General features: G+C 33.0%; 3 protein-coding genes across 8 annotated transcripts; all 3 read right to left on the minus strand.

Moving 5' to 3' along the window:
• Positions 1 to 10,553: 10,553 nt before the first annotated feature.
• LOC18094183 (protein LOL1) lies at positions 10,554 to 12,997 on the minus strand. Of its 4 annotated transcripts, none has more exons than XM_052452340.1 (6): positions 12,680 to 12,997; positions 12,261 to 12,454; positions 12,000 to 12,113; positions 11,500 to 11,613; positions 11,291 to 11,400; positions 10,554 to 10,900 (listed from the first exon to the last, which is right to left on the minus strand). In XM_052452340.1, exons 2-6 carry the CDS (start codon positions 12,352 to 12,354, stop codon positions 10,859 to 10,861), a joined length of 474 nt encoding a protein of 157 aa, XP_052308300.1. In that variant the 5' UTR covers positions 12,355 to 12,454; positions 12,680 to 12,997; the 3' UTR covers positions 10,554 to 10,858. The 4 variants fall into 4 exon arrangements, with proteins under 4 accessions (XP_052308300.1, XP_052308299.1, XP_024465839.1 ...); XM_052452339.1 differs by having other exon boundaries at positions 12,773 to 12,996; XM_024610071.1 differs by having other exon boundaries at positions 10,554 to 10,897; positions 12,773 to 12,988.
• A 1,430-nt stretch (positions 12,998 to 14,427) lies between these two features.
• Positions 14,428 to 19,397, minus strand: LOC18094184 (eyes absent homolog). 2 transcript variants are annotated; one of them, XM_024596802.2, is made up of 6 exons: positions 19,288 to 19,397; positions 18,533 to 18,785; positions 18,217 to 18,384; positions 17,291 to 17,384; positions 16,522 to 16,716; positions 14,428 to 14,994 (listed from the first exon to the last, which is right to left on the minus strand). In XM_024596802.2, the coding sequence occupies exons 2-6, from the start codon at positions 18,776 to 18,778 to the stop codon at positions 14,729 to 14,731; spliced, it is 969 nt and encodes a 322-aa protein (XP_024452570.1). In that variant the 5' UTR covers positions 18,779 to 18,785; positions 19,288 to 19,397; the 3' UTR covers positions 14,428 to 14,728. The 2 variants fall into 2 exon arrangements, with proteins under 2 accessions (XP_024452570.1, XP_006368421.2); XM_006368359.3 differs by lacking the exon at positions 19,288 to 19,397 and adding an exon at positions 18,970 to 19,231.
• Positions 19,398 to 20,901: 1,504 nt separating this feature from the next.
• On the minus strand, positions 20,902 to 23,532 carry LOC18094185 (plant intracellular Ras-group-related LRR protein 5). Of its 2 annotated transcripts, none has more exons than XM_024605265.2 (3): positions 22,915 to 23,532; positions 21,321 to 22,231; positions 20,902 to 21,229 (listed from the first exon to the last, which is right to left on the minus strand). In XM_024605265.2, the coding sequence occupies exons 1-3, from the start codon at positions 23,447 to 23,449 to the stop codon at positions 21,101 to 21,103; spliced, it is 1,575 nt and encodes a 524-aa protein (XP_024461033.2). In that variant the 5' UTR covers positions 23,450 to 23,532; the 3' UTR covers positions 20,902 to 21,100. The 2 variants fall into 2 exon arrangements, with proteins under 2 accessions (XP_024461033.2, XP_006368422.3); XM_006368360.3 differs by having other exon boundaries at positions 21,321 to 22,237; positions 22,915 to 23,531.
• Positions 23,533 to 25,941: the final 2,409 nt, after the last annotated feature.

A 25,941-nucleotide genomic window follows, 5' to 3' on the forward strand; every position in this document is an offset into this window, starting at 1 on the left:
CCAGTTGCTTCGATGTTTTCATGCTATATGGTAACTTCATATGTGATTCATTGCTTGAATGAAGTTGTGATGATGCCTTGTTATCGATCCAATTACCACATCATTATCAAGAACTAAAGATTGTGGAATCACATTTTATTTTTTCATAAATCATTGTGCATTGGAATAATATATTTTTTTTAATTTTCAATTTGATTTTTAATTTTTTTTTTCACAATTGAGCTCTTTCAAGCTAAAATTAACACCTAATTACATGTTTTTTTAGGAGGAAGTGTTTAATTGAAAAATAGAGAATTAAAGTGAAAAACACGGGTAAAATAGATGGTGCTTTCAAATTTGTTTGTGAATTACATTTTAGTCCCCTAATTTTTTTTTCTATCAAGTGGCCGATCCCTTTAATTTTTTTAAATTATATTTTGGTTCCAAACTTTATTTTTTTTATTTTCCAGTCTTTTTTTTCATGGAAGGATAGAGAGGAGTCACTGGATTCCAGTAAAGAGAGAGAAAACTCTTCATTGATGACAATTGTGACCACCAAACATGTTAAAATTGATATCGGTTTCACTAAGTGATGAAAGTTTTATAGTAATTGTTTTAAGCCTTAATATAGCCTACAAAACAAGATATAAGTCAAGGATGCAATATTATTTTAAGTTTTATTACTTATACCGGTACACGGAATAGCCGTTTGCACATGCTAAGAAGCTGTCATAAAGCTATTTCTAACATATAAAATATACGTTGAACAAATTCCATTTCCATGTACAGAACAATCGTCAAGTTCTTATAGCTGTGGATAACCCTTAAATAGATCCACACCTCTGAGCAAATATCTGTCCAATCTTTCTGTGCCTCGCATCCATCGTTGGCCAGCTTAATTGATAACATACAAAAGGATGGGCATCTCCAGACCTTCTTTTATTTCACTTTAAAGTTTCTGGTTGTTTGTTACTTGTCATAATATAAGTCTAATTAGTTGCGTTGGTTTCTTCATATTTATGCGTTTTATCCATATTGCAAGTATATTGCCTGCTATTTGACCTCGAGTTGGATAATTTTTTTAAAATATTAAAAAATTATTGAAAGTATGAAGAATTTTTTAAATGTGTTATTAAACATAGCTTAATGGATTAATTTTAAAATCTCACAATTTAGCTGTTTGTCTAACTTAAGTTTTCAATTAAACTGCGTAGGAGTTAACACGAATTAAATTAATTGATTTCATTGATTCAAATGCAATCTTGATGACCGATTTCAAGATGACAACTTTTTTTTTAATAAAAAAGTTGTCATTAAATTAATTGATTTCATTGATCCAAATGCAATCTTGATGACCGGCTTTAAGATGACAATTTTTTTTAAAAAAAATTATTGAGACAATGACAGATTGGATTGATCTCAATCCCCTAATGACACGTGTCATGGACTATATTAAGTTTAATATTTTTTATGAACTTTTTTATAATTTTATAATAAAAATATATGCTCACAAAATTAAGCATCAATCTAAAATAGACACTTATTTGAGACAATGATAACCCTATAGAAAACAATAAAAATAAATTATGCAGTTTATTTTCTAACCAATCTAATATTGAATAAAAATAAATTATGCAGTTATCATAAAAATTGATAATAATTCACCAAACAAACCTCAATTATTCATCAAACCAATTTGAAAAACTAAAATTACAGCTAGGGACCAATATGGAATTTTATCAAATTTTAAGGGTCAAAATATAATTTATCAAATTATAGAACCAAACTGAAAATGTCATAAATTCATAACTATACTGAAGTTTTGCCTATAATTCATCTTCAATTCTATTCAGAATCTTGAATTTTGCTCCAAGTACCAAACTATAATTTTCACAAATTAAGGGACCAAGCTGAAATTTCATCATCTTCAACCCCAAACCCATATTTTTCCACAAATCACCTACTGGTCTACCAAAATCTCTAACTCAAATTCATCATTTAAATAAACCATAACTTAAAATCATCATCCTTACAAAAAATCTTCCAAAATCAACTAAATAAACCATTATCCATAACAATTAACCCATATTATTCCAATCAACTCATCAATCAAACCCAAAACAAAATCTTCAAAACTCTAATCTTCAACAAATTCAAAATCAAAGCTAATACATATTAAATCATAAATCATACATTAACAACTTATTTCTTCTAATTCTCTTCCCTTTTCTCCTTTCTTTCTCTCTTTATAGTCCTCTTTTTTTTTCTATTTATATTTATCAACTCATATGCAATTACCTTAATGACCCTCATTCCTTTATATTTAATATCTATCCATCCAAGGGCATTGTTGTCTTATCCTATCAATTCTTTCTCTTTTATATTAAAATATTACACCGAGAGACAAATATAGATCACGAGAGACAAATATAGATCAAGATATTTAATATCTTGATATGGGTAATTTTACTAATTTTACATGATTGTGTTTAATGAATTTTTTAATTAAATTCAATGTCAAATAAAAATTGACACACAAAAGATTTATTGGATAAAATAAAAAGTAAAAATATATTATCCAAGGCTATACATATTAAAAATATCATAAGAAATAAATATTTTTTATTTCTTAAAATAAATCATATTAATTAATCCCTTTAAAAATTTAACAAATCTAATATAAATAAAAATTTAATAACTATGTATGTCGCACTCTCACGGCGGAGTGAGGTGTCGCGACGACCCTCAATTGATTTCGGTTTTTTTTTTTGTCTTTGTGTGAATAAGGGAGTCGCCACCTAGTATTATGGTCACTAAGAAACCTAACTGGTCTTTCAGAGATTCTAAGGCAAGGGATTGGTTGCGTAAAGGGAAGGTATTAGCACCCCTAGTACGCCCTACCTAAGGTAAGCTGCTTAGTGTTTGGTTTATCTTATAATTGCTATGGTGTTGGTGTTTTCTAATCCCATCAGGTTTTTTTTGGTTTGATTCAAACTAAATTTATTAAGATAGAAATCCAAAGAGATTCCATGTGCTTTAAAATCTTATTTTTCCCTTAGTATTTCAAGAGTTTGCGACTCGTAAATCGCAAGGAGGAGGGATAAAATTTTAGAAATCTAGGGCGCTTTAAAAGCCTATTTTTGTCTTAGTGTTTTATACTCTTACGGCTCATAAACCGTAGGGTAAAAAAAATTGAAATGTCCTCAATTATAATCAAGGCTTCTTTCAAGGATGTGTGATGACTTATTATTCCTAGAAAATTATTTTGGATATTTACCACTTAGAGTTTCTTTATCCAAATATTAACAGTGAATAATAACAAGTTATTCCCAATAATATTTTGGATATTCGTCCCTTTGAGATTTCTTTATCCAAACATTAACGGTGAATAATAGATGAATTCCCCTCAAAATAATTTTTTTGTATTTTTTGGAATATTGGCCAATACCTTTTGGAGTTTTACAAACATGTTGTAAAATCTAGAAATACAAGAAAATAATTTTTGTTGTGTTTAAGAATCTATGCGAAAACACATTTTCAAAACTTCCAATATTTTTTTTTAAAAGAATGTTAAAAAAATATTAGGGTATTGGCCGTATGCAACATACAAGAAAATTTTAATTTTTTTTATCGAAACACAAGCATCACAATTAAACACAAAATTCATAATAAAAACTAACCAGCCGTCACATATATTCTAAGATTTATAATAAGCTTAAAGCAACTAAAAAAATTCAAAGCCAACTCATCCCACGCAGACAGCAAGGAAAAAATAAAAATTGGAAGCATGCTCTCTAAATGTAAAAGCCATGGCCGGCTAATCTCTCCTCCAGCGGCGCAAAGAACACACACAATGAAGGTCTCTAAATGTAAACGTTCCTAAACATGAAAGCAACCCCTTTTGCATGGACTGCCGCTAAACTCAAACATCATGAAAGAATAATGGGCAAGCGTTGGCTCTGTCTAAATAGAAACCAATTATTCAGAGGGAAAAAAAAAACCTTTACAATCGAATGCCTAGTATAAAAATAACAAAGGAGGAGGGATTAAGGCTTATACCTGCAGCTCCTGTTTGCAGAAAATGAAACCAAAGATCGAAAGAAACAGCTCACGCGTGCTTCCTTAGCTACTGGTAAATGACGGACGAAACAGAGACACTGAAACTGTGATGTGCTGGTGAATTGGACGTTCTTCCTTCTATGTTCTCTTGCTCTTTCTGGTTTTCCTGCCTCTCTTGCGGTTTTTTTTCTGTCTTTCTTTTTCTGTTTTCTCTGCTCTTTCTTTCTTTTTCTCCCTTTTTGCTAGGTCATTAGAGGGGCTTATATATAGTCTAACATATCTCTATTTAGGAAAGATTCAATGCATTAATTCTAGGATGCAAATCCCTGCTGATTTGCAGTAAAAAAACGCAAAAAAGGAAACTGAAATATTCTGATTCCTATTCTGATTTCCAGCACTTAGTTTCCATTGATCAAAGGGTGGTACAACTCCTTTCTTTCCTGCCATAGCTGGGACCATGAGGCACCAGCTGTTTCCTTTGAATGGGGCAATAAAAACGTGGTTTGCAGCTCTCCAATCCAGCAAGAGAAACATGGAAACCAAACAGGACATTGCATATAAAAGCAAAGAAAAATTGGGATAGCTGTGCAGAAAAAAACGTGGTTCAATTTTTTCCTTCTAATTTTATCTTCAATCAACTTCCTTATTTTAACGCCTTTTCCATTTGGTCCCTGATCCAAAAAAGGGCTTCAAATTGGCCTGCACTTGGTCTTCAAACAACTCAAACAGGGTTTCGAAAAAAAATATTTCTGTCTCTGCTTTTGTCAATCTTCCAGCAAACATGAGTTAAACTCCTACACTCAGTTCAAAAGAGGTATACACCGTCTCCAGCACGTGGGGTCCAAAAATGAGTAACAACAATGTAAAAGAGGATAAATAAGCAAAAAAAAAAAATCACGAAAAAGTAAAATATAAACTTAAAAATTATTTTTAAAAAATATAAAAAAATTCAAAATTAAAAAAAAAATCAAAAATATTAAAAAAGAAAAAGAAAGAAAAGAATGAGGTCAGGCCTAGTACCTGGCCCATGACCAACGGGCCAGCAAAGTCAAGCCTAATCGCGCGACCTTTTTTTTTAAAAAAAGATAGTGACCCTAGCTCAAAAAAAAAAAAAAACAACGCGTCATCTAGCATACCTAGATTCTGACCACTGTGGTGGCCGAAAAATCAGGGTGCTTGGTTTTTTCCTTCTAAAAAGTAAAAACTCATTTCCCACCCCTTTTTAACCCAAAATACTTAAAAAAACACCCTAGCTCCAAAAGCGCAAAAAACCGGTCTAAAACCAAGAATCAACCTGGAAACCAATTTTTTCCTAATCTCAAATTTTGATTTTTTTGGCCCTTTCAAGGTAAAAAATAAATAAATAAAAATACCCAAATCAAATTCCCCTCATCATATAGAACCATTTGAAACAAAAATATAATGTTTTGGTGGCCAAAATCATTGAGATGACATCTTTCTCTCTCTCCTCTCATCCACTAAAAATTGAAAAATAATGAAAATAAAGTTTAGTACCGAAATGATTTTTCGCAAACTTCAAAAGACCGGTCATCTAATAGCAAAAAAATATTAGGAACAAAAATGCACTTCACAAATAAATTTGTGCAAGCCACCTATGTTACTCGTATTTTGTACTTCAGTTCCCTGTCTTTCAATCCAACTCCCACCCCTAAAAAAAATCCAACTGGATTCTAATTTGGACTCAAAAGGCTAAATTATGATAAAAAAAGTTAGAGAATCAAATTAAAATTTTTAAAAATATAATATTGTTATAATCTACAGTAAAATATAAAAAGATGAACAATAAATAAATTTATATTCAGTGAAAACACCACATCAATTAGTTTTATAACTAGATGCCATGCCCGCGCGCTGCCGCGGGCTTGTGGCATGCCTGTGCGTTGTCGTAGACTTATGAAAAAAACATAAAAACATTTATATGGAGAAAGATTGTTGCAATTTACAATGTTTTCAAGAAAAAACTACAAAAATAATTTTAGAAAAAAAACATAAAAAAAACGAAAGGGAAAAAAACCATGTAGGGAAACACTATAGCAATCTATAGTGTTTTGTGAGGAAATATACAGTTGTAATTCTCAACCAGCTCAATATTAAAAAAAAAATTGATAAAGATAATTTTAAAAAAATTCATAACAAAAAAAAATATGTGGGGAAAGACTGTAGCAATCCACAGTGTTTTAAAGAAAAAAATACAAAGATAAATTCTCAACCAGCTTAATATAAAAAAAAAATAGAAGTAACAAAGATAATTTTAAAAAAAAATCATATAAAAAAACAAAAATCATAAAAAAGAAGAAAAGAAAAAAGAAGAAAAAAGACCCATGTAAATAAACACTATAGCAATCCACAATATTTTGTGAGAAAAACTACAGTTGTAATTCTCAACCAACTCAATATTAAAAAATAAAATTGACAAAAATAATTTTGAAGAAAATCATAAAAAAAAACATAAAAACCATGTGGGGAAACATTGTAGTAATCCAAAATGTTTTAAAGAAAAAAAACCACAAAGCTAAATTCTTAACCATCTCAATATTAAAAAAATAAATTTAACAAAGATAATTTTAGAAAAAAAACATGTAGAAAAATACTGTAGCAAAGCAAAAACTATATGGAAAAACACTGTAGCAATCGACAACGTTTAAAAGAAAAAAACTATAAAACTAAATTCTCAACCAGTTTAATAATAAAAATATAAAATTGATAAAGATAATTTAAAAAAAACATAAAAACATAAAAATAAAAAAATAAAAAGATAATTTTGGAAAAAAAATGAAAAAAACAAAAAAAAATATGTGAGGAATGAAAAAAAAAACAAAACAAATGAGAAAAAAAAAGAAAAAGACATGCAGGGAATGGAAAAAAAAATGCAAAATAAATATATATGAAAAATACTATAGTATTTTTCCCACGCGTATTAGAATATTACTAGTCACGTAACCCGCACGATGCCGTGGGTTAATTTTTTTTGTATAAAAAATATATATAAAAAATTAAGATCTAAAAGTGTTAGGTTTTTCTGCAAAGTTATATCCAAGAATCTCGGGTTTGGCTATAACGCCTTATCCAAAAGTAATATTTATAATAATAATAATAATATTAAACTTGCATGACCCAGTAGGTCTCGCTCTAATACCAGACCCAATAGTCTTGGATGTGGATCTGGCTGCAAGGTCATGTCATAAAAGTATGATAATTAAATAAATTAATTAAAAAGAAAAAAACCAATAGAAAGAAAAAAACTAATGAAGAAAAAGAAAAAAAATCTGAATTAACTGGGTTAACCCGTTAAATCTTGGATTCGTGTCGTGAAAGTTTGATAACTAAATAGAAAAAAAAAATTGACGGGTTAACCCATAATTAACCGGGCTAACCCGTCAAACCAGGTTACCTGTCAAACCCGGGATCTGCGTCATGAAAGTCTGATAACTAAATAGAAAAAAAAATTGAACATTAACAACCTAAACTAAACGAAAAAACATTAATTAAAAATAAAAAAAAACAAACACAAGACATAAGCCTGTTACTAATGAGGAAAAAGAAAAAAAATCTGAATCAACTGAGTTAACCCGTCAAATCAGATTAACCCGTCAAACCTAGGATTCGCGTCATGAAAGTTTGATAACTAAATAGAAAAAAAAATCGATGGGTCAAACAAAAAAAAATTCACAAATTAAACTAAACGAAAAAAAATTGATTAAAAAGGAAAAAAACAAAAAAAAATTTAGGTTAACTCGTTAAACCAGGTTAACCTGTCAAACCCGAGATCCGTGTCATGAAAGTATGATAACTAAATAAAATTTTTTTTTCACATTAACAAACTAAATTAAACAAAAAAAAATTCATTAAAAGAAATAGAAAAAAAAGTGAACATTAAAAACCTAAACTAAACGAAAAATAATAATTTTAAAAAAACAAAAACAAAAACAAACAAAAGACATAAGCATATTACCAATGAGGAAAAAAAAAATCTGAATCAACTAAGTTAACCCGTCAAATCAGGTTAACCCGTCAAACCTGGGATTCGCGTCATGAAAGTTTGATAACTACATATAAAAAAAAAATCGATGGGTCAAACGAAAAAAATTGATTAAAAAGAAAAAAAACAAAAAAAAAATTCTGGTTAACTCGTCAAACCCGAGATCCGTGTAATAAAAATATGATAACTAAATAAAAAAAACTTTTCACATTAACAAACTAAATTAAACAAAAAAAAATCATTAAAAAAAAACACAAAAAAAAAACAAAAAAAAAAATTCATAGGCGAAACAAAAAAAAAGGGAAAACAAAAATGAAAAAAAAAAAAGTCAAGTGTTTCACTGTGCACTGTGTACACAGTGAAACATTATATGTAAAAAACAGAAGAAACAAAAGCAAAAATAAAAAAAAATAAAAATTACTGCTACAGTAAAAAAACCCACGCATTTTAGAATATTACTTAATTAATTAAAATATTGTTAATTATACTTAATAGAAACTAGACTTGAAAGACGATCATAAGGAATCAAACGCAATAATACAAAGTTAGGTTGCTAGTAGCATGACTGTCATTATCTGTTGCACACAATATAACAAAAGCATTATTACCCATCTTCATCGGCCTGCTTCGTGATACAAATGTTGATGGGAATTGCTTGATTTTTGCTTCATCTGTTTGGCTGTCCTAGCTAATCACTCCCAGGTAACGAGGAATTACCTGAGGCACTCCAATGCAATGTTTGAGGGCACTACCTGAGGCCACTCCATTTGCACGCGCCTCTCACCTTGCACCGTCGTCAATTCATGAAAACACCCTTTTCCTAGCAATTACTGAAGTCCACCGGATTACAGTGCCGCTTACAAAAATAAATAAATAAAAACTCTCACAGAAAGTCTTATCACTGAACCGGGTTCCAAGGTCCTTCTTCAAGGCCCCAACGTCGACCCCTGATTGGCGGTGGGCTGATGGAAGACTAATGTAGACATGAGAACCACCAGAGGTAAGCTACAGTCATCCTTGGACAAAATTGGGGTCCATTGGACAGAAGTTTTGAGGCTACGGTATGGCAGGCACCATAATCACTTGCCCGTGATGTTAGGGTTTTAACTTTTAGGATAAACCATAGCTCGTTGTTTTTATGTTTTAAATATATTTTTTAAAAATATTAAAATTTTTTATTTTAAATTAATTTTTTTATGTTTTATCTTTTTATATGATAATATCAAAAATAAATTTTTTAATAAAAAATATTATTTTAATATATTTTTAATAAAAAAACATTATTATATTTTCAAACACAGTTAAAGAAAATATTGTGCTATGATAAATCATCCCTGAAAATGACAAATTCCAAAGGAAATAGTTTCCGCAACCAATCTTTTCAGAACATCAATAAAAATGTAACAATATAATGAAAGATTACAGGGTTGATTAGTGATTAAAAAACTCAAACAAATATAGTAAAATGTGGAAAACTTACAAATTTAAATATTTATGAATAATGCAATAATGATAGCTAAAGGCTTAAAACAAGTAATCTGGAGTGATTCTAGATCATAAAAAGACCTAAAAATAGGTTCTCAAAGTAGATTTTAACCTTGAAAAAACAAATTAAAATGACATTTATGTCATGAGTCTTTCGAGTAAGCTTTATGAACTGATATGATTTGCGTATGAATCGAATGCTCGTATAAAAAATTATGGCCATCAACTAAGCAATGCAAGTTTTCCCTTCCAAGCCATCTTCTTAGACTTTTGTCTATCGATCCAATCTATGAACTCAACAGGTAGACATCCCATGTTAGTCCCCCCACTTGGAAGACACTCAACCTTGAGTCGTGATTGAGCTCTGGATACAATGGTTCATAATACTCATAAATGCCTTACACGTTAAAGGTCTCAGAGATGCTCAAACTATCTGGTAGAAGAACCATATAATGCCATGTCTAGATTTATTCCGATACCAAGTTGGTCAATAAAATGGCTGAATTGTCAAAAAGAAATTGAAGAATATTTTCATAAGAATTGTTTTATGATTGAATTTAGGATGTTTATATCTAGACTCTCAAAATTAACATAGACACTGCTTCAAGATGATTGATTATGATTTAATTTTGTCCAATTTAGTCAATTGTTGATGGAAGTTATTGAAAGCTAAACAATTTGGTTGCCTAAACGGTGTTGGAATCTTCATTATTTTTCTTTGAAATTCTTCGATTATCTACAAAAGGGACTCAAGGAAGTTGATTGGATGTTTGATACTGTATTGAAAAGAGCTGCTGTATCCCAGCTGAAGAAAAACAAGAACAAAGGGAGAAAAAGAAAGGTTAGGTGAGTTTGAGGACAACATTTCTGGCGGGGAATTTATCGTAATTTTTCATATATGCAAGAGCTAATCTGGCCCAAATAACTTTTAGAGATTGTTTTTATTGAGACAATTTTAGAAAATTCCAAAGCAGAAAGTATCTGAAATGAATCTTTCCGGTGCATTTGATGCTACTTGTAGTCGCATATGTCAAGTAAATGAAAATGAAGTTCATCTTATCCCAAGATTTCCAAATGCGTTCAGGGCCACAGTCTAAAAGTCTTTCCATGGAATATTATTACTTCACATACATTCATTCAATACGCTAAAACTGCTTATTTTTCATATAAAGTAGGCCACGCAAAAGGGAGAGAAAAATATAACTCTATACATGTGACTGGAGGGGATTTCGTCTTCTTCACCGGGAGATGCTATCGTCGGAGGAGATATTGTAATATGCAAAAACATATTTGTAGAGTTTGTAATGGCCAACTTTAGTTCAGCTGCGTAACAATTCAGGTATTGAACTTGCGTTCATTAACGCTTGATGAGACCTGCTTCATCCAATGAAAGGCAAAGAGATTAGTCGTATGCTTATATTTTTCTTACCATTGCATTTCACTGCAAGGAGGTGAAGTGTGGCTTCTTTCAAAACAAAAGGAAAAACTTGGCAGAAAGAACTAGATGTTCGTGTGTTTATCAGAAGAAAACAGACCCCTGTTTACTGAAGTAATGGCATTAACTTCTCTTTAGCTTATTATATCTGGTGCATCTGATTATACCTAGAGATGTAATTTCCAGTTTTCCCTGGCATGAAGTATGGAACACCTATGAATGCCATCTACTATAACTTAGCCTTCAACTGCTATTCTGGGAATGGAGTCTATTACTGTCAAGGGACTTCTAAACTAACAAGAGGTAAAAGAGTAATGGAGTTATGTACTGACCCCAACTGGTGTGACAAAATTGCAAACAGCACATTTCACAGACCGTGCTCCATATCGGTACATCAACAGCATCCTGCAGCTCCCACAATTGACGTGTGCCACTTGATTTGCTGTCATATTATAGATTTGATGTTTATCTCCCAACTTAATCTAAACCAAAACCAGTTCTAAAATGCCCTTTTCAGGTAATAGGTTCTTAAGTTCCTTACCCTCCAAGGCTAGATTGACTGTATGACAACAAGAACACTGCACGCTCGTTGCTCCACGGATGTACATCAGTAAGGTGTGGCAACCTCCGCAAACCAACTGGGCCATTTCTGTGCCTATTAATATATAGTTGAACAGGCAAAGTTACTAAATAAATGTTCAGACATTTTTCTGGATGTCATAAACGTACAGTTCACATATAGTTTTTGCATTTTAGGAGTTTGTTCAATGGTGAATACATCTGTTGAACATTTTCATGAAATAATAACAAGGACCAAGGGCTGATAGGAGGGGAAAGGGCTCTATATGTTGGGTTCGAAGTTTAGACTCTATCAATGCTGGAAAAGATAAATTAATGGCTTCGACTATTTCTGATCGCCTTTCAAGTTAAGATTTATTAAATTATGAAAAAAAGAGAACTCTTTAGTCTAAACTGTATTTAAGAAATAGAGTTTGTGATTAGTATAATAAATCTATGAAGATATAATAGATAAACTCGTACCAGGAGGTGGCACAGCTGTGACTGCATTGCAAACAGCACAACATACAGAGGTTGCTCCAACTGGATAGAGTAACAGGTTTCGACATCCAGAACACACGAGCTGGCTCTGTGCACCTGAAAATCATCATCAAACTAAATCATAGATTGCTTTTACCAGTATCACCCAATTTTTCTTGTCATCTCTTTCATTGAAAAATGAAACAAAAAAGGAAAATCACATAGTTTTGAGGCTGAAACAAGTTCACAAGTAACTAAACATACCGTTGGCTGGAGGAGGAGGAGGAGGAGCTGGAGCTGGAGCAGGAGGAGCATATGGGGCTGGAGGTGTTGGATAAGGTGCAAGAGGAACTGGCATTGCAAAACCTCACAAAGCTAATCTTTATTCTTCGATTTGGTACAAGCTTACATAGTCTCAAACACACAAAGCACAGCCATTTCTCCCATTTTTGCCATGCCTGGGCACAAGTAAAGCACATGAAAACAAATATATGTATCAGTGCTAATGTACAGCATTACAGATTTAAGATTATCTTACACAAAACACCATGAAGTTGCGAATCTAAATTGGTTTACTATTTAGCATTGGCAAAGGAAAAGAGTGTCAGAGAAAAGTAATCAATTACATGATTAACAAAAATAACAAACACCCAATTGAGTAAATTTATGTATGGAAACCATACAAGAATATTTGTTGGATATCATTTAGAGAAACAAACAAGCTTGGAGAGCTTCAAGAACAAAGAATCCAGTCTGAACATTTGTCAAGCACACACCTTTAACAACTTGCAGATGAGTGGGCGAGAGAAATATGTTAAATTAAACTTTGAAAAGGACCAATGAAATTGGAACGAAAGATGTGGTTTTTTTCAAATCCTAGTAACACACATAAGTTTACAGGGAGCTACAAGACTTTAGTAAATTATGATATGGTTTTTTTCAAATCATCAACATTATGGTATTTCCTTTTAGCTGCTAGCTATGGATAGATGTGGTGTTTAAGTCCCATTTCGGTTGGTTGCATATCAAAATCAAAGATTTGTCAAAAAAAAAAAAAAATATTGGACCCCACCCATCTCTCAAACTTTTGGTGTCAGACATTGCATGCACGTGACGAGGCAAGCCTCCTTTGCCATGGGAGCATCAGGCAACCATCAAGGTCCGAGATTCATCCACATCACAAAATCAGACCCAGCAGTGGTTTACCATTTCCACTGCTCATCACCATCAACGTTATCTGCTACAAGACCTAAGGAAGGAAAATGGTGAAGAAGATCTTAAGATAATCCCATCTTATGGCGACAGATTAGATAAGGTTATGGTCTTACGGAACTTACTCTCCTTAAGCCATATATCAACTTCGTCTTTTTTTCTTATTCCAAACTAATAAAATGAAAGTGTAATATATATATATATATATATATATATATATATTCTTTCTTGTACACTCATCAATATATCTTGTGGTTTAGAATTTTTCAACATTACCACTATAATTTCCAAGAAGTTTTTCAATTTTACTCCAAATAATTGAATAGCTAATGAATTCTCATGTTGAATCCACTTTCCTTTTCTTTTAGGTTATATATATATATAAAAGCAAGTTTACATGAGTGTTCAGGAGAGCTTTAAGCTTGTCTGCAATAATGTTACAATGATGCTGTTTCACAACACGATTCAAATAGTGTTTCATAATAAAATATTTTTTTATATTTTTAAATCGTTTTGATTTATTAATATAAAAATTAATTTTAAAAATAAAAAATATTATTTCAATGTATTTTTAAATAAAAAATACTTTAAAAATACATTATAAATCACCCTCAGCTGATGAGATAGATAACAAACCATATAGTTTAGAAGGTGCAGCGTGTTAAGAGATGCAACTCAAGGATGCATTTTGCGCACACAATAAAGTTCGGCTATCCATCTTTCAGCCACATTCCTGTCTATTCACGAAGGCAGAGGAAACTATGAAAGAAAGTCAAAGAAAGAAGGTTGCATACGATCTGCGCGAAAGATATGGGATAGTTAGCCAGGGAAGTCAGGCAAAATTGCGAGCACGTAACTTCTCGGTCACTATTTCTGACCTGACACCAGAGTCCTTGAGATATTTTGACATTCTAGACTAGAGATGCCTGGACTGCATGAAGAGAAAATACAAATAACAAAATGTGTCCATGCACCTGATCTCTTTAAAGGGACCCAAATGTCGTCCTTGCACAATCTTACTCGATAAGGGGCACTGTCGACCAATCTCTATCACACAAGGAAGGGGCGCTGTCGAGCAATCTCTATCCCACAAAGCTGTCCATTTGATTTTGTTCTGCATGCATCTCTGTATATGCAGAGTACCCTGTTTTTTGGTGAGTAGACTAAAAATGCAAGATTACACCATTCCACACTGTAAATCGCCTCGTTGTACAAACACTTCTGTTAAAATATTTGCAACCACATGCAAGATTTATATAAAACAGCCGTCACAATACAATGCGATCTATACAAGACGAGGCCGTCTAGGAGAATTTATCAATGGAGAATCATTCTAACCGGGTGTTTTCTAACCATAAAAACCAAGGACATGGAATGCCAAAAAAGTTTTCCCTAGACACGCTTATGGACATTCAATGTCTATATGGTTAAATGTCCATGAATTCCACATTGAAATCCTCTGCGACTTCACAAAAAAATATCCAGAACAGGACAGGACAGATAACATTTTGCAAATGACGTCATGATTCATCTTCATTATTTTCAGCATCAGGATCCCCGTACACAACAGCAAAGTAGTAGCCAAGAGTTCTCAACGTAAGGCCTGGAAAACGGTGATCCCCACCTGGGTGCATACCAATCTTGACAAATGGCCATTGCATGGCCTGTGCACCTTCACACTCTTCCCATCCATCCCCAATTACACAAAAATGGACATTTGGACCATTAAATCGTTCCTTGATCCACTGAAAACATTGAGGTTTTCCCACTTCCCATGAGCTGTAGACTGAAACAACAGAGCACTTTGTCTCAGGCCTGCTATCGTAACTAATATAAAGTAATGGAAAGAAAGGAAATTAACTAGATGTATTCAAGCAATTAAGTGAAGATGGGAAAGAATTAATAATAATGAGAATATATTCATTTGAGTAAATATCTAGAATAAAATTATATCAGCTGGAAAAACTATATCACATTCTTCAGGTTAGCTTTTCCCACATGCTTAATCAGGCATTTTTAGCACCCATCAAAAATCTGTTCACCTAACAAGAATTGAAGGTTGTTTATCTGTGCAGTGTAAACACAGGGTTTAAACCCTATCATGAAATGTTGCAAGATGAAAAACCAGAAGTGCAATTACCTCAAGACAACAAAAACAAGGCCGTAAAAGGGTCAATCTATTTTGTGTGTTTCTTTAGGAATGGCAAACCAAAAGAACATGTCATGAAGGAAAAAACTCAGTGCATCTGATCTCATTCTAATTTTCCCCACTAATCCCAAAATACCTTGCCCTAGGTTCTCATTCAAGGTTTTGCTGAAGTTATAACAATGTGTGTTGACACCATCTAATTGAATCACAACCTCAACAGGTTTATCTATTATCAGTTGAGCTTCAAATTCAGCTCTTAACTGAAAGTCAATTGAACTGACTTCAAAGACAAAATAATGGAAATTCCGTAATAGGAATGTCTTGTGCTTGTAAAGTACTGCAGGAATTGCTAGCTCAATAACATCTAAATTGCACGGTTCATCTAGTTTCCCCAACTTTCAAGACATTGCACTATAAAAGAAGGTAATTCAGTAAGAAGATGCAGTGACAAATTTCAGCACACAGCATCATTGCTAACAGTGGTGTAGCCATTTGTTTTTTTTTTTTTGTTACAGAGGAGCCAAATTAGAAATTATAGAAAGTAGTTTATTCTATATTAGAAAAAAATAAAAAACTCCTTTGTCTATCTCTTTAGCAAACATGGGATGCAACTTTTGAACATACTTTATTTGTGACATAATACAAATGAAACAAGTTAGTTGAAACCTCAGAAAAATTCTTGAAAGTATTAATATCCATAGAAGGATAAAGCTTTTAGTCTTAGAACTCAAATCCCAAGACAGGAAATAGAGATATCATCTTCTGAGGATACCAAATAGTGACCACAAGCAATTCAGCATAAACAAGCACAAAACTAAGTTATCAAAAGTTCAACCATTTCTGTATATAGTAAGATTTCCTCCACCGTGTGATTTAGGAGAGGTGAAACAACAAATAAATTAATTCAACAGTTCATTTAATTCTAATCTAGAATGCCACCCAAATTCTCATTTGGATAAAACTTCAGCATCACCTAGGATAGGCACCAATGTTTTCTTATGGGGAAAAAACAATATATAATTTGACCATCCACCTGACATATGATTGGAAAAAATGTATTGCATTCTTAGTTCAAAAGAATGCTGAAATGAAGCTGGCTAATTCAAACACCAATTATGGCAATAGACATAAAATATATATATAGATGAGACAAGGGATGCTGACCATTTTCATGTGCTATTGAATTGTCAAGTCGAAAAAGTAAACATTTTACGAGGCTGGGTATCAATGATCCAGAAGTCACTAAAACATTAATGGGCTCAAACTTGGCATCGGTGTGATTGATGATCCCATCAGTAGAGGCAAGACAACGAGTAGGGTCTTCCTTCCAGCCAGAACACTGTTCCAAGAAAGCCCGCGCTAGATTTGTGACAGATGATAATATGAGTAAGAGTGTGATGAATATACAAGAATACTGCTAGCAAGCTCATCTCAGACACCAAAGCAAGACAGAGTACCACTTACAGATCATCAAAGGATATAAAAGTATGTTTGAAATCACCAGAAAGGAGCAATCAACAATGCAATTTTTAATGGATTACATTCAAGTGGTCTTGATATTGCTATGACAATCATTTATGCTGTCACCAAAGTCATTGGAGAAAACTTTGAAAGCCTAAAAATGCAAGATTAAGCAATCTGGCATCAGGATATTAGATTACTAGGTCCTTGTTTACATCTCTTTCTGGTTATTTTTACAGCATAGAATTAATAAACGCTTTATTTTCTTTTCCTTAGTACTCATGTTCTAGTTTTCCTTTCCTTTTCTTTTATGTCAGCCATCTTCAGAGGACCTCAAAAAGAATAACAGGAAATAACAATATTTCAAAACAGCAACAAGAATAAGATAACAGTCCAGTACCAAGTCCCCCCAGTTAAAGCAATAAAGAAACGATTACATTTGCCAGCAGTCACAAATGGAGAATCCATATACCTGAAGAGAGCCATCTATCTGTATATTCATCAGTCAAATTATATAATTCCTCCCATAGATTGATCATCTCTTGATCAAGAATATTATGCAAACCCTGAAATTTCAGAGAGAAGTGAGCTTTTTCACCTGTTCATATTCCAATTTCCAATTCATGAAAATCTAAAATAACTGGCATGTAGTAAATAGCTTTTCTTAGAAATACATGGAAGAAAATGCAGACTGCATATAGAAACAGAAAGGAAGTTAAAGAAGCCAGCAAATTTCAACTACCTTATATGACCATCCCATGCCCCCAAAAATATTGAGCTATTGGAAGTCACTAAAGCTTGCTAAATCCACGGTCAAATTTCCTAACATAGAGCATTTGTTCAGATACTTGTATCACATCCATAACCCCACAATCAAATTCAGACATTGGTCCAGATTAAGACTGTAAGAGTTCCATATTATGATATATAATCTCTACACTCTGACAGTTTGTGAAACAATGTCATTATAATAAACGGGTAACAATTTAAATCTCCATCTTTCAATGATTACCTTTCTTAAGAACACAACATACAATGTGAACTTACATATAACACAAATGCATTGAACTCAGAGAATTAACATACTATATGATTATAACATAGTGCTACAGAGTCAGCATTTATATTTCATGACAAACTGCTAGTGAGGGTTAAAGGCTTTGCAGTCAAACAAACACCTAACAAGACAAACAAAAGCAGCCGACTTTTTGCAGCACAACCTTTAAAAGCCCTTCTTACATCTAGGTTCATACAGCAGTAATGAACAAAAAGTAATTACAAAGCAGCCAATTTCATTTTCAGAATTTCACTTAGGTTGGTATGATCATCATTACTTGCATGGAGCAGATATAAAATGGAATAATGAACTCACGCTTGATAATTATCTATTAAAAGTACCTGTTTGTACTTGTTGGCTATGGCTCGGTGTCTGTACGCTAGCTTTTTTTTGTTTACATCATCAGAAGGAGGACTAAATCCATCTTGGTTGAAATCATAATTAGAAAGATCAAGCCCATCATCATACTGACTCATGGCATCAAGAAAAGGCTTATTGTAGTTCTCTACCTGCATTTTGAAAATTTGGCAAATAGTTAATCATAGTCATCATTAAGAAGTTTAAAACAAAACCATCCAGCTTTGTACTAGAAACCCAAATATAATTGGACAACATGCAAATCAAGAAAAGCTAACGAGAAGAAGAAGGGAAACTCACTTGTTCATAGAAGAATAAATCATCGCAGATTTGAAGAATGTGCTTCTCCCACATCTTACCAATTTCTATTCCCTTCTGCACATCCTTTAAGCCATTGAAACCCTGTGCATAAGTCCCGTTCAGCAAAGACTTGAGCAATATAAGGGTCTCATCCATGTCCCAAACATACACCTTTTTTATCCGATCCATGCCTTTCTTTGCCAAAGCTTCTACCTTTTGATCAGAAATTATTGAGCTTTCAGCCATAATAATCCTGTAATTTCAGGAGACAAATAAAAAATTTAAGGCAACCTGGAGGTGCAGAAAAACAAAACAATGTTGAGGTAAACAGTGAAATTAGAGCCACAATTAATTTAGAAGAAGCAATCCCAAAAGGGATGCAAAGATAGTAGCTAGCCAGGGAAGTGGCAAAGAAATATAAATCCATTGATAACCACCTTGCAGAAAGATATGCTTATGCCAAAGTCATGTGAACTTGCAAATGGCTGCCTGTCTGATTGATAATATAAAAACTAGAAACAAAACAGAACTGAAGAGATTCTCATTCAATAGTGCACATACACTAAGAAAATTCTCATTCAGCTACTTTTCACTGTTTTTAATTATAGTCATCAAGAAAAATATTTGTAATTTTTCAAAAAAAAAACATTCCGACAACCAGAGCGAAAGGGTAAAATAAACAGGAATTCAATCTCAATACACCGACAAAATCAGGGATATAAAATCAAGAGAGCAAAAGGAGGATTCTGACTGACCTTTGTTTGCGTTGCGAGGGATCGCTCGCCCTTTGCCTTGCTCACCTGCTGAAGCCTAAAAGCCTCAAGCCATTCTCCGGGTAGGACTTTGAAGAAATATAATCGGGCCTGGCCCAGGTTTTTTTGCTTCCCATATATATATATATATATATATATATATATATATATATATATATATATATATATATATATATATTTCTTTTAGAATAAGGAATAGTAACATTGTTTTTACTTCTAATGCTATGCTGTATTTAATGCTAGTCCTACGAAAGGTCATACTGAAAAAATAGAATCGTTATTCAATCTGAATTTTACAAGAGGTAAAAGAAATTTTGATATGAGGATATCCATCGCATGCATACAGACAATAATTGCATTATTCATTTTAATTGCTTTAATCAATTACATTTATAGAATTTCAATTGCCCTTTTCAAACTACACAATAGTAATTGTATATATGGTTGATGCTTGTACTTAAAAAAATATTTTTAATATGATCCCTTCATTACATTTCAATATAATTTACCATTAATATTTTTTTTATTAACATGGGTGTTTGGATCAGCTTGTCTGCACCTCGACTAATCTCACGAGTTCTGAAATTAATGACCATGTAAACCTCTAGTGACCCTGAGATTTGTGAGACTCGAACTGATGATCTCTAGAGAACAAACCTAGGATCTGACCAGTTAAACTACACCTCTAAGAATTATTAATACATAACCTGGCATGCACTGCTCGTTCAAAAAAGAAAAGATATGGAAAATTAGGAAGTAATTGTCCCACATCTACATGGATTGAAAAGTTTGACGATTAAGAAAATTATGATCTCAAGTATCTTATCTAATAATAAAAATGAGAGAATTTTTGCACATTGAACTTATTATTATTATTATTAAATAATAAAGTTGATATTTAGAAGTAGTTTAATTGGCTAACCTCATTCAGTATCTAATTCAGTATCTAATCGACACTCCATCTTTAACAAGAAGAAGAAGAAGAAGATAACCATCTAGATGGTGATCTAGTGGTAAATGCTTGGAACTAAGATGTTTGCTCCCTCTGTGGTCTCAGGTTCGAGTCCTGTGGTTGCTCATATGATGGCCACTGGAGGCTTACATGGTCGTTAACTTCAGGGTCCGTGGGATTAGTCGAGGTGCGTGGAAGCTGGCCCGGACACCTACGTTAAACTAAAAAAAAAGAAAAAGAAGAAGAAGAAGATCCACAAGCACTTTCTAGGTCTGTCCAATATGTATATGACCATAAAAACATAGAAGTTGCTCTCAGAGAATTCTCAATATAATTGACATTTGCATTAAATTAAATAATTACAACATGGCAGCAACAATGTTTATCTAGGGATAAACGTACCCTCTCCAGTTTACAAACAACTCAAGAAAAGAAAAACAAGGCGTAGATGGGAGGGCGACAGTTCACAAATGTTTCATACGTAGAAAGACTCCCACCTTGCCTGGGATCAAGTTCGACGAGAGGCCGATATAGACGAAGGGAAGTGGCTTCATTATTGATAATGGTAATCGTTTAAGATTCAGAATTCTCATTAGATTCAAAACTTAGCAGGTTTGGGATAGCTGTCATTAATGGTCGCAAGGTAGGGCAACGAATTAAATCAATATTTTGTCATTACTCGATGACTTTTGTTTCACATAATATATATATAGAGAGAGCTTTTTTTTTTTTTCTCATTACACTAGAACCAAGCAAAACCAGCGCGGTCTTAAGGAATGATATATAAATCTATGCACATCAAGGCTAAACATATAACTTCAAGTGTTTTGTCAACTGCATGGCTTAGCTGCTCCTGAAAGGCCAAAGGATTGAGATGACCCTGTGCCAAAACCCCTTCTTCTTCTTCTTCTTTGACAATTGAGTGTTTGCGTCTCTCTTGTTAACAAGGTCGGCCATGAACTGAACAACAGCCTGATGAGGGAAAGTTGAATAAGTTAGTATCATTTAAGAAACAGGTAAAAGTTTAGTGATTGGTAAGCCAAAGCTGTTCATCAAACATTACCTGAGCGCCCAAAATAGTTACTTGTCTTGGTGGGATTTCCAATGGAGTTTCATCAGCACGAAAAACTCTCAATTTTGACAAGAGCCTAAAAGAATCTGGCAAGACTCTTATCTGATCGTCACTTATATCCAACTCCTCAAGCAATTCGAGGTTTCCAATATTTCGCGGTAAAGATCTTAGATCCGCAAAGTTATTGGCAACATTCAATTTCTTGAGATTTTCTGCAAAGCACAGGTTTTCAGGTATGGATTCTAGTTCATTGAAGCTTACATCAAGTTCCCTCAAGTTGGAAAGATGGCCCATCGTTGTAGGTAACCCTCTAATTCTGTTATAGTGCAAAGCAAGAATCTCCAAACAATCAAGCTTTCCGATTGCCTCAGGAAGTGCTCTGAGCTCATTGAAATCTAATCTCAGTTCCACTAGTGACGTGCAACTTCCAATTGTGTAAGGAACCTCCTCAAGTTCATTTGTATCCACGTTTAGTATCTTCAAGCTGGTCAAACTCCCAACAGTCTCTGGCAATTGAGTGAACTGATTTGAACTCAAATCAAGATTTTCAAGTTTTGTCAACTTCACAAAAGAAGCTGGCAGTGATCTTAACCTGTTTGCCCGGAGATCAAGATCGGTCAGATTGATTAGCTCTCCAAATGACCCAGGAAGGTTTATTAGTTGGTTGGAGTGGACGTCCAACTTTGTCAAGGCTTTGAGGCCATTAATGGTGGATGGAAGTGCCATGATTCGGTTTTCAGACAAGTCCAATTCAGTAATGAACAATAATTTCCCAATTGACAGAGGAAGCCACTCAATTTGATCCATCAACTTGCCTCTAAGATCAAGAACTACAGCGCCAGTATTTGCAGATTTTTCTATGACTGCTGCCACCTTCATCAGACTCAGCTTCTCAGAGTTCACTTCACCTGTAATGCTCCAATATCCACACGTAGAATTAAGGAATAAAAAACTTTTGAATACAAAGATTAAAGAATTGTAGAAAAAAAACCAAGAATACCATAACATTAGAGAATAAAACGAAACAAAATAAGAATATTATTTTCAACAAAAAATTGTTTTCTGGTCTGCTCTTACTAGTTTTAACCTCACACTAAACCTGCAATCACAATCAAGAAGGGTGAGTGCACCTCTTTTAGCTGGCTATCCAGGGCATCAACTATAAAGAGAACTATTCAAGCAGAATTTAACACGAATATTTCAACATCACAAATTTAAAGATTCAAAATGTCATGTTAGAATTAGACCAAAGAATTAATAAATTACAAGTGATTAATGACTCTTAAATCTTAGAATACACACACCTTCTTCTTTGCCTATTCCAGCTCAATATTCTTTTGAATAATCACATCAAATGGGAAGCAAAACTTCATTTCTGAAAAATTCTTGAATTTCCATATATGCAACTGAAATGAAGACAAGTTTAATTTTGTTTTCCCATTTTTAATATTTTGAACAAGTAAGCATTTCAAGAATTTAAGTAATCAATAGAGTTTGTCTTTGAATACCCGGATTCTACAATCTTCATGTGTATGCATATACAAACTCCAAAGAAACCAAGCAGCAAAGAAACATTAAAGATTACCCGAAAAGAAAGCAGCCTTTGTGGAAGAGCTCTTCACCAAATCCTTGAAGCCATCTTTATCCGATTCTCCATCCTCTCTTTTCTTGATCAAACTTTCATCACTAACCACACTTTCTTTCTCAGTTTTTTCAACTGACTCACTGACAGAAATCAGTTTCTCCTTGTGGGTATCCCCAGAAACCAACAAAGAAACTCTTTGTATCAACCCATCGAAGTTCTCAAACATCTTGTCAACTTCAACCAAGTAAAGAGCCTCTTTTCTCTGTTCATGGCTTTGAAACAACACCACGGTCTTTCTCGCTTGTTGTAGCACGGAGAAGAGCTCCTGTGGGACATCTTGAGGACAGTCTAGCTCTGCAATATCATCAAGCCTTGCCTGCTCTTCATTGTTGACAGTCTTGATCACAGAAATGGCTGCTTCAACTTCTTCAATGGAGGGTCGTGACGGCAGTGATTTATAGAGTCTCATGATTTCATCCACTGTTTCTAAAAAAGCAGGCGATGGGTCTTGTTTTTTGCTGGTTTTCACGGCCATGGCTATGGTGATCTTGAGGGAGTTCGCTAAGGGGCTGTATATGTGGACTTCGTTTACTTCTCATTAATAATTTGTATTAGATTTTGTTACTACGACTACATTTATATAAATATCATTTATCTAATTTGAAGAATAATTAAATTAAATATATTAATGTAGATGGAAAGCAACTACTAGTAATATGTATTTAGATAACAAGAACAACGGATGTTTTGTTTTTAATTTTTATTAATTAAAAATGGTTTTGATTATAGTATAATTTATTAATTTTGTTCAATATTTCACACCTTGAGTGAGGCGAAAAGATTGAATTTGTGATTAATTATTAAAATTAAAACTGGATAAGATACAAAAAAAAAAAAAAAAGATTTTGGCGTGACGTCTTGTTTGATCAATGACATCACATGTAACGAAAAATCAACTTTTTAAGGATGTTTTACCTCCTGACTTCTTAAGGTCTCCCAGTATCTATCCATATTTTTCATTTTTTTTTTTTGGGTTTTATCTTCTATATTCTAGACTTGTAGACGTCCTTCCCGACTCTTCGAAGTTAATAAAATTACTTTGAGATTAATTCGAAGTGTCTTACTTATTTTTTAAATTATGTTTTAAAAAAATATATTAAAATTATTTTTTTATTTAAAAAAATTATTTTTACATCAGCACATCAAAACGATCTGAAAATATAAAAAAATATTTAAAATAAAGATAAAGATAAAAAAAATTCAAATTTTTTTAAAAGTACTTTTAAAATACAAAAATAAATGGGGTCTAAGAATTAATTTGATATTTTGGTAGCAATTATTTTTTAAAGGATTTTTTATTTAAAAATACATCTAAATAAATTTTTTTTATTATTTAAAATTTATTTTAAACTTCAACTCATCAAAACAATCTAAACATATTAAAAAATTAATTTAAAATAAAAAAATTAATTTTTTATCAAAGGAATTTATAACCGCAAAAACATATAGGATGTAAATTTTACTATGCTATGTCTACAGTTTGTGTAAGAACAGGAAAATCCATGACAGTGAAGATGCCAAAAAAATAAAAAAGGCAATAAAGAAAAAAACATGCAAAGTTTCTCAACAAATTCATGATATAATCAGACCCATAAGCTGACAACGATGGAACATGAAATAATTGCTCAGCAAAATGATGAAAACTACTGCATCTATTGTTTGAGGTATCAAAAAGAGACTAAAAAGTCTTAAACATGGCGGTTTTCTGCAATTTTTTATTTCAAAATCATGCCCAAGCACATGCCTTGGAAGACCAGCGGATCATTAAACAGCCCAAAATGCTTCAGTGAAGTTCATCTTAATACAACACCGTTGTAAAGTGTATCAATCCTCTGTAGCTTTTCTGACAAAACAAATCACCAAGAAAGAAATGATTCAGAATCAGTAGCCAAAGGAAGCATGCAAATTGTGTAAGCGTCCGAATCATGACAATCTAAAATCCAAAAGAAGCATGAAAGAACCTAAAACCACCAAAGTTAGAATGGAAAAGAGCTTAATAGAGGCTTTTATAGAGACTGCAACCACAACCAGAGACAGAAGAAGAGGGGATGTAAGCAACACAACATCCAAGAAACATGGCAAGGAAATGGGGTTAAAAATGAGAAAGTTGCTCATATATAATGATTGTAAAAGGGTTTAAAAACTGTGTAATTCCTGTGCCACATACCTGGTTTGGTTCCAACAGAAACTTCACAGTCAGAATACGAAATCTCCTCAAACACAACCATTTCCAGCTCTAATCCGACAAGGACACAGAGGAAAGATGGGTACTTGTCATAAAACGAACAGCTAGCAGACCTTAAAAAGGAACATAATAGGTCCCACAAAATCGTCAGAAGCAGACCTCGACTGGTAGGAAATTTGAGCCGATCAAGAGCCCGAAGGCCACAGGTTCATCAGAGCATACTAAAAAAAGGGATAGAAGTCGACAAAAAATCCTCGACTCCAAACGTTACAATGCGGTCGTCTCCTTTCTGAAGCCAGCGTGAAGCAACCGACCATAATCTCCAAAGAACCAGCCACCAATCCAACGTTATTGAGCCAACCCAGAGCAAGAGGCAGACAAGAAAAATCATGAATTGCACTGTGCGAATCCACAGTGCAATTCTCTGCGTGAATAGAAGATGCAACAGTGGATTGCCCAAACCCTTTTGTTTTTCTTAATTATATTACCTTTTCTTATCACAAGATTAAGATCGCATGTGATATTGTATATTGTTAAATTTTCATAAATGCTTTATTTTCAACATGGATAGTCTATTTTTATCGAAACCAAGAAATATACTAAATTGAGAAAAAAATCTAATAAGAACTAAATTGAGAATTACTTGATAGTTAAAGGATTAATTTGAGACCTCCCATAACCTTTTTTTTTTTTTTGAAACAATCCACCGAATGTTTTACAAGCTAGTAGCTACAACCCCAATCAACAATGGTCTCTTTTGGGAGAACGGTTAAACCGTAATT

Source organism: Populus trichocarpa, chromosome 1, assembly GCF_000002775.5.
Source record: "Populus trichocarpa isolate Nisqually-1 chromosome 1, P.trichocarpa_v4.1, whole genome shotgun sequence".
Taxonomy (NCBI): domain Eukaryota; kingdom Viridiplantae; phylum Streptophyta; class Magnoliopsida; order Malpighiales; family Salicaceae; genus Populus; species Populus trichocarpa.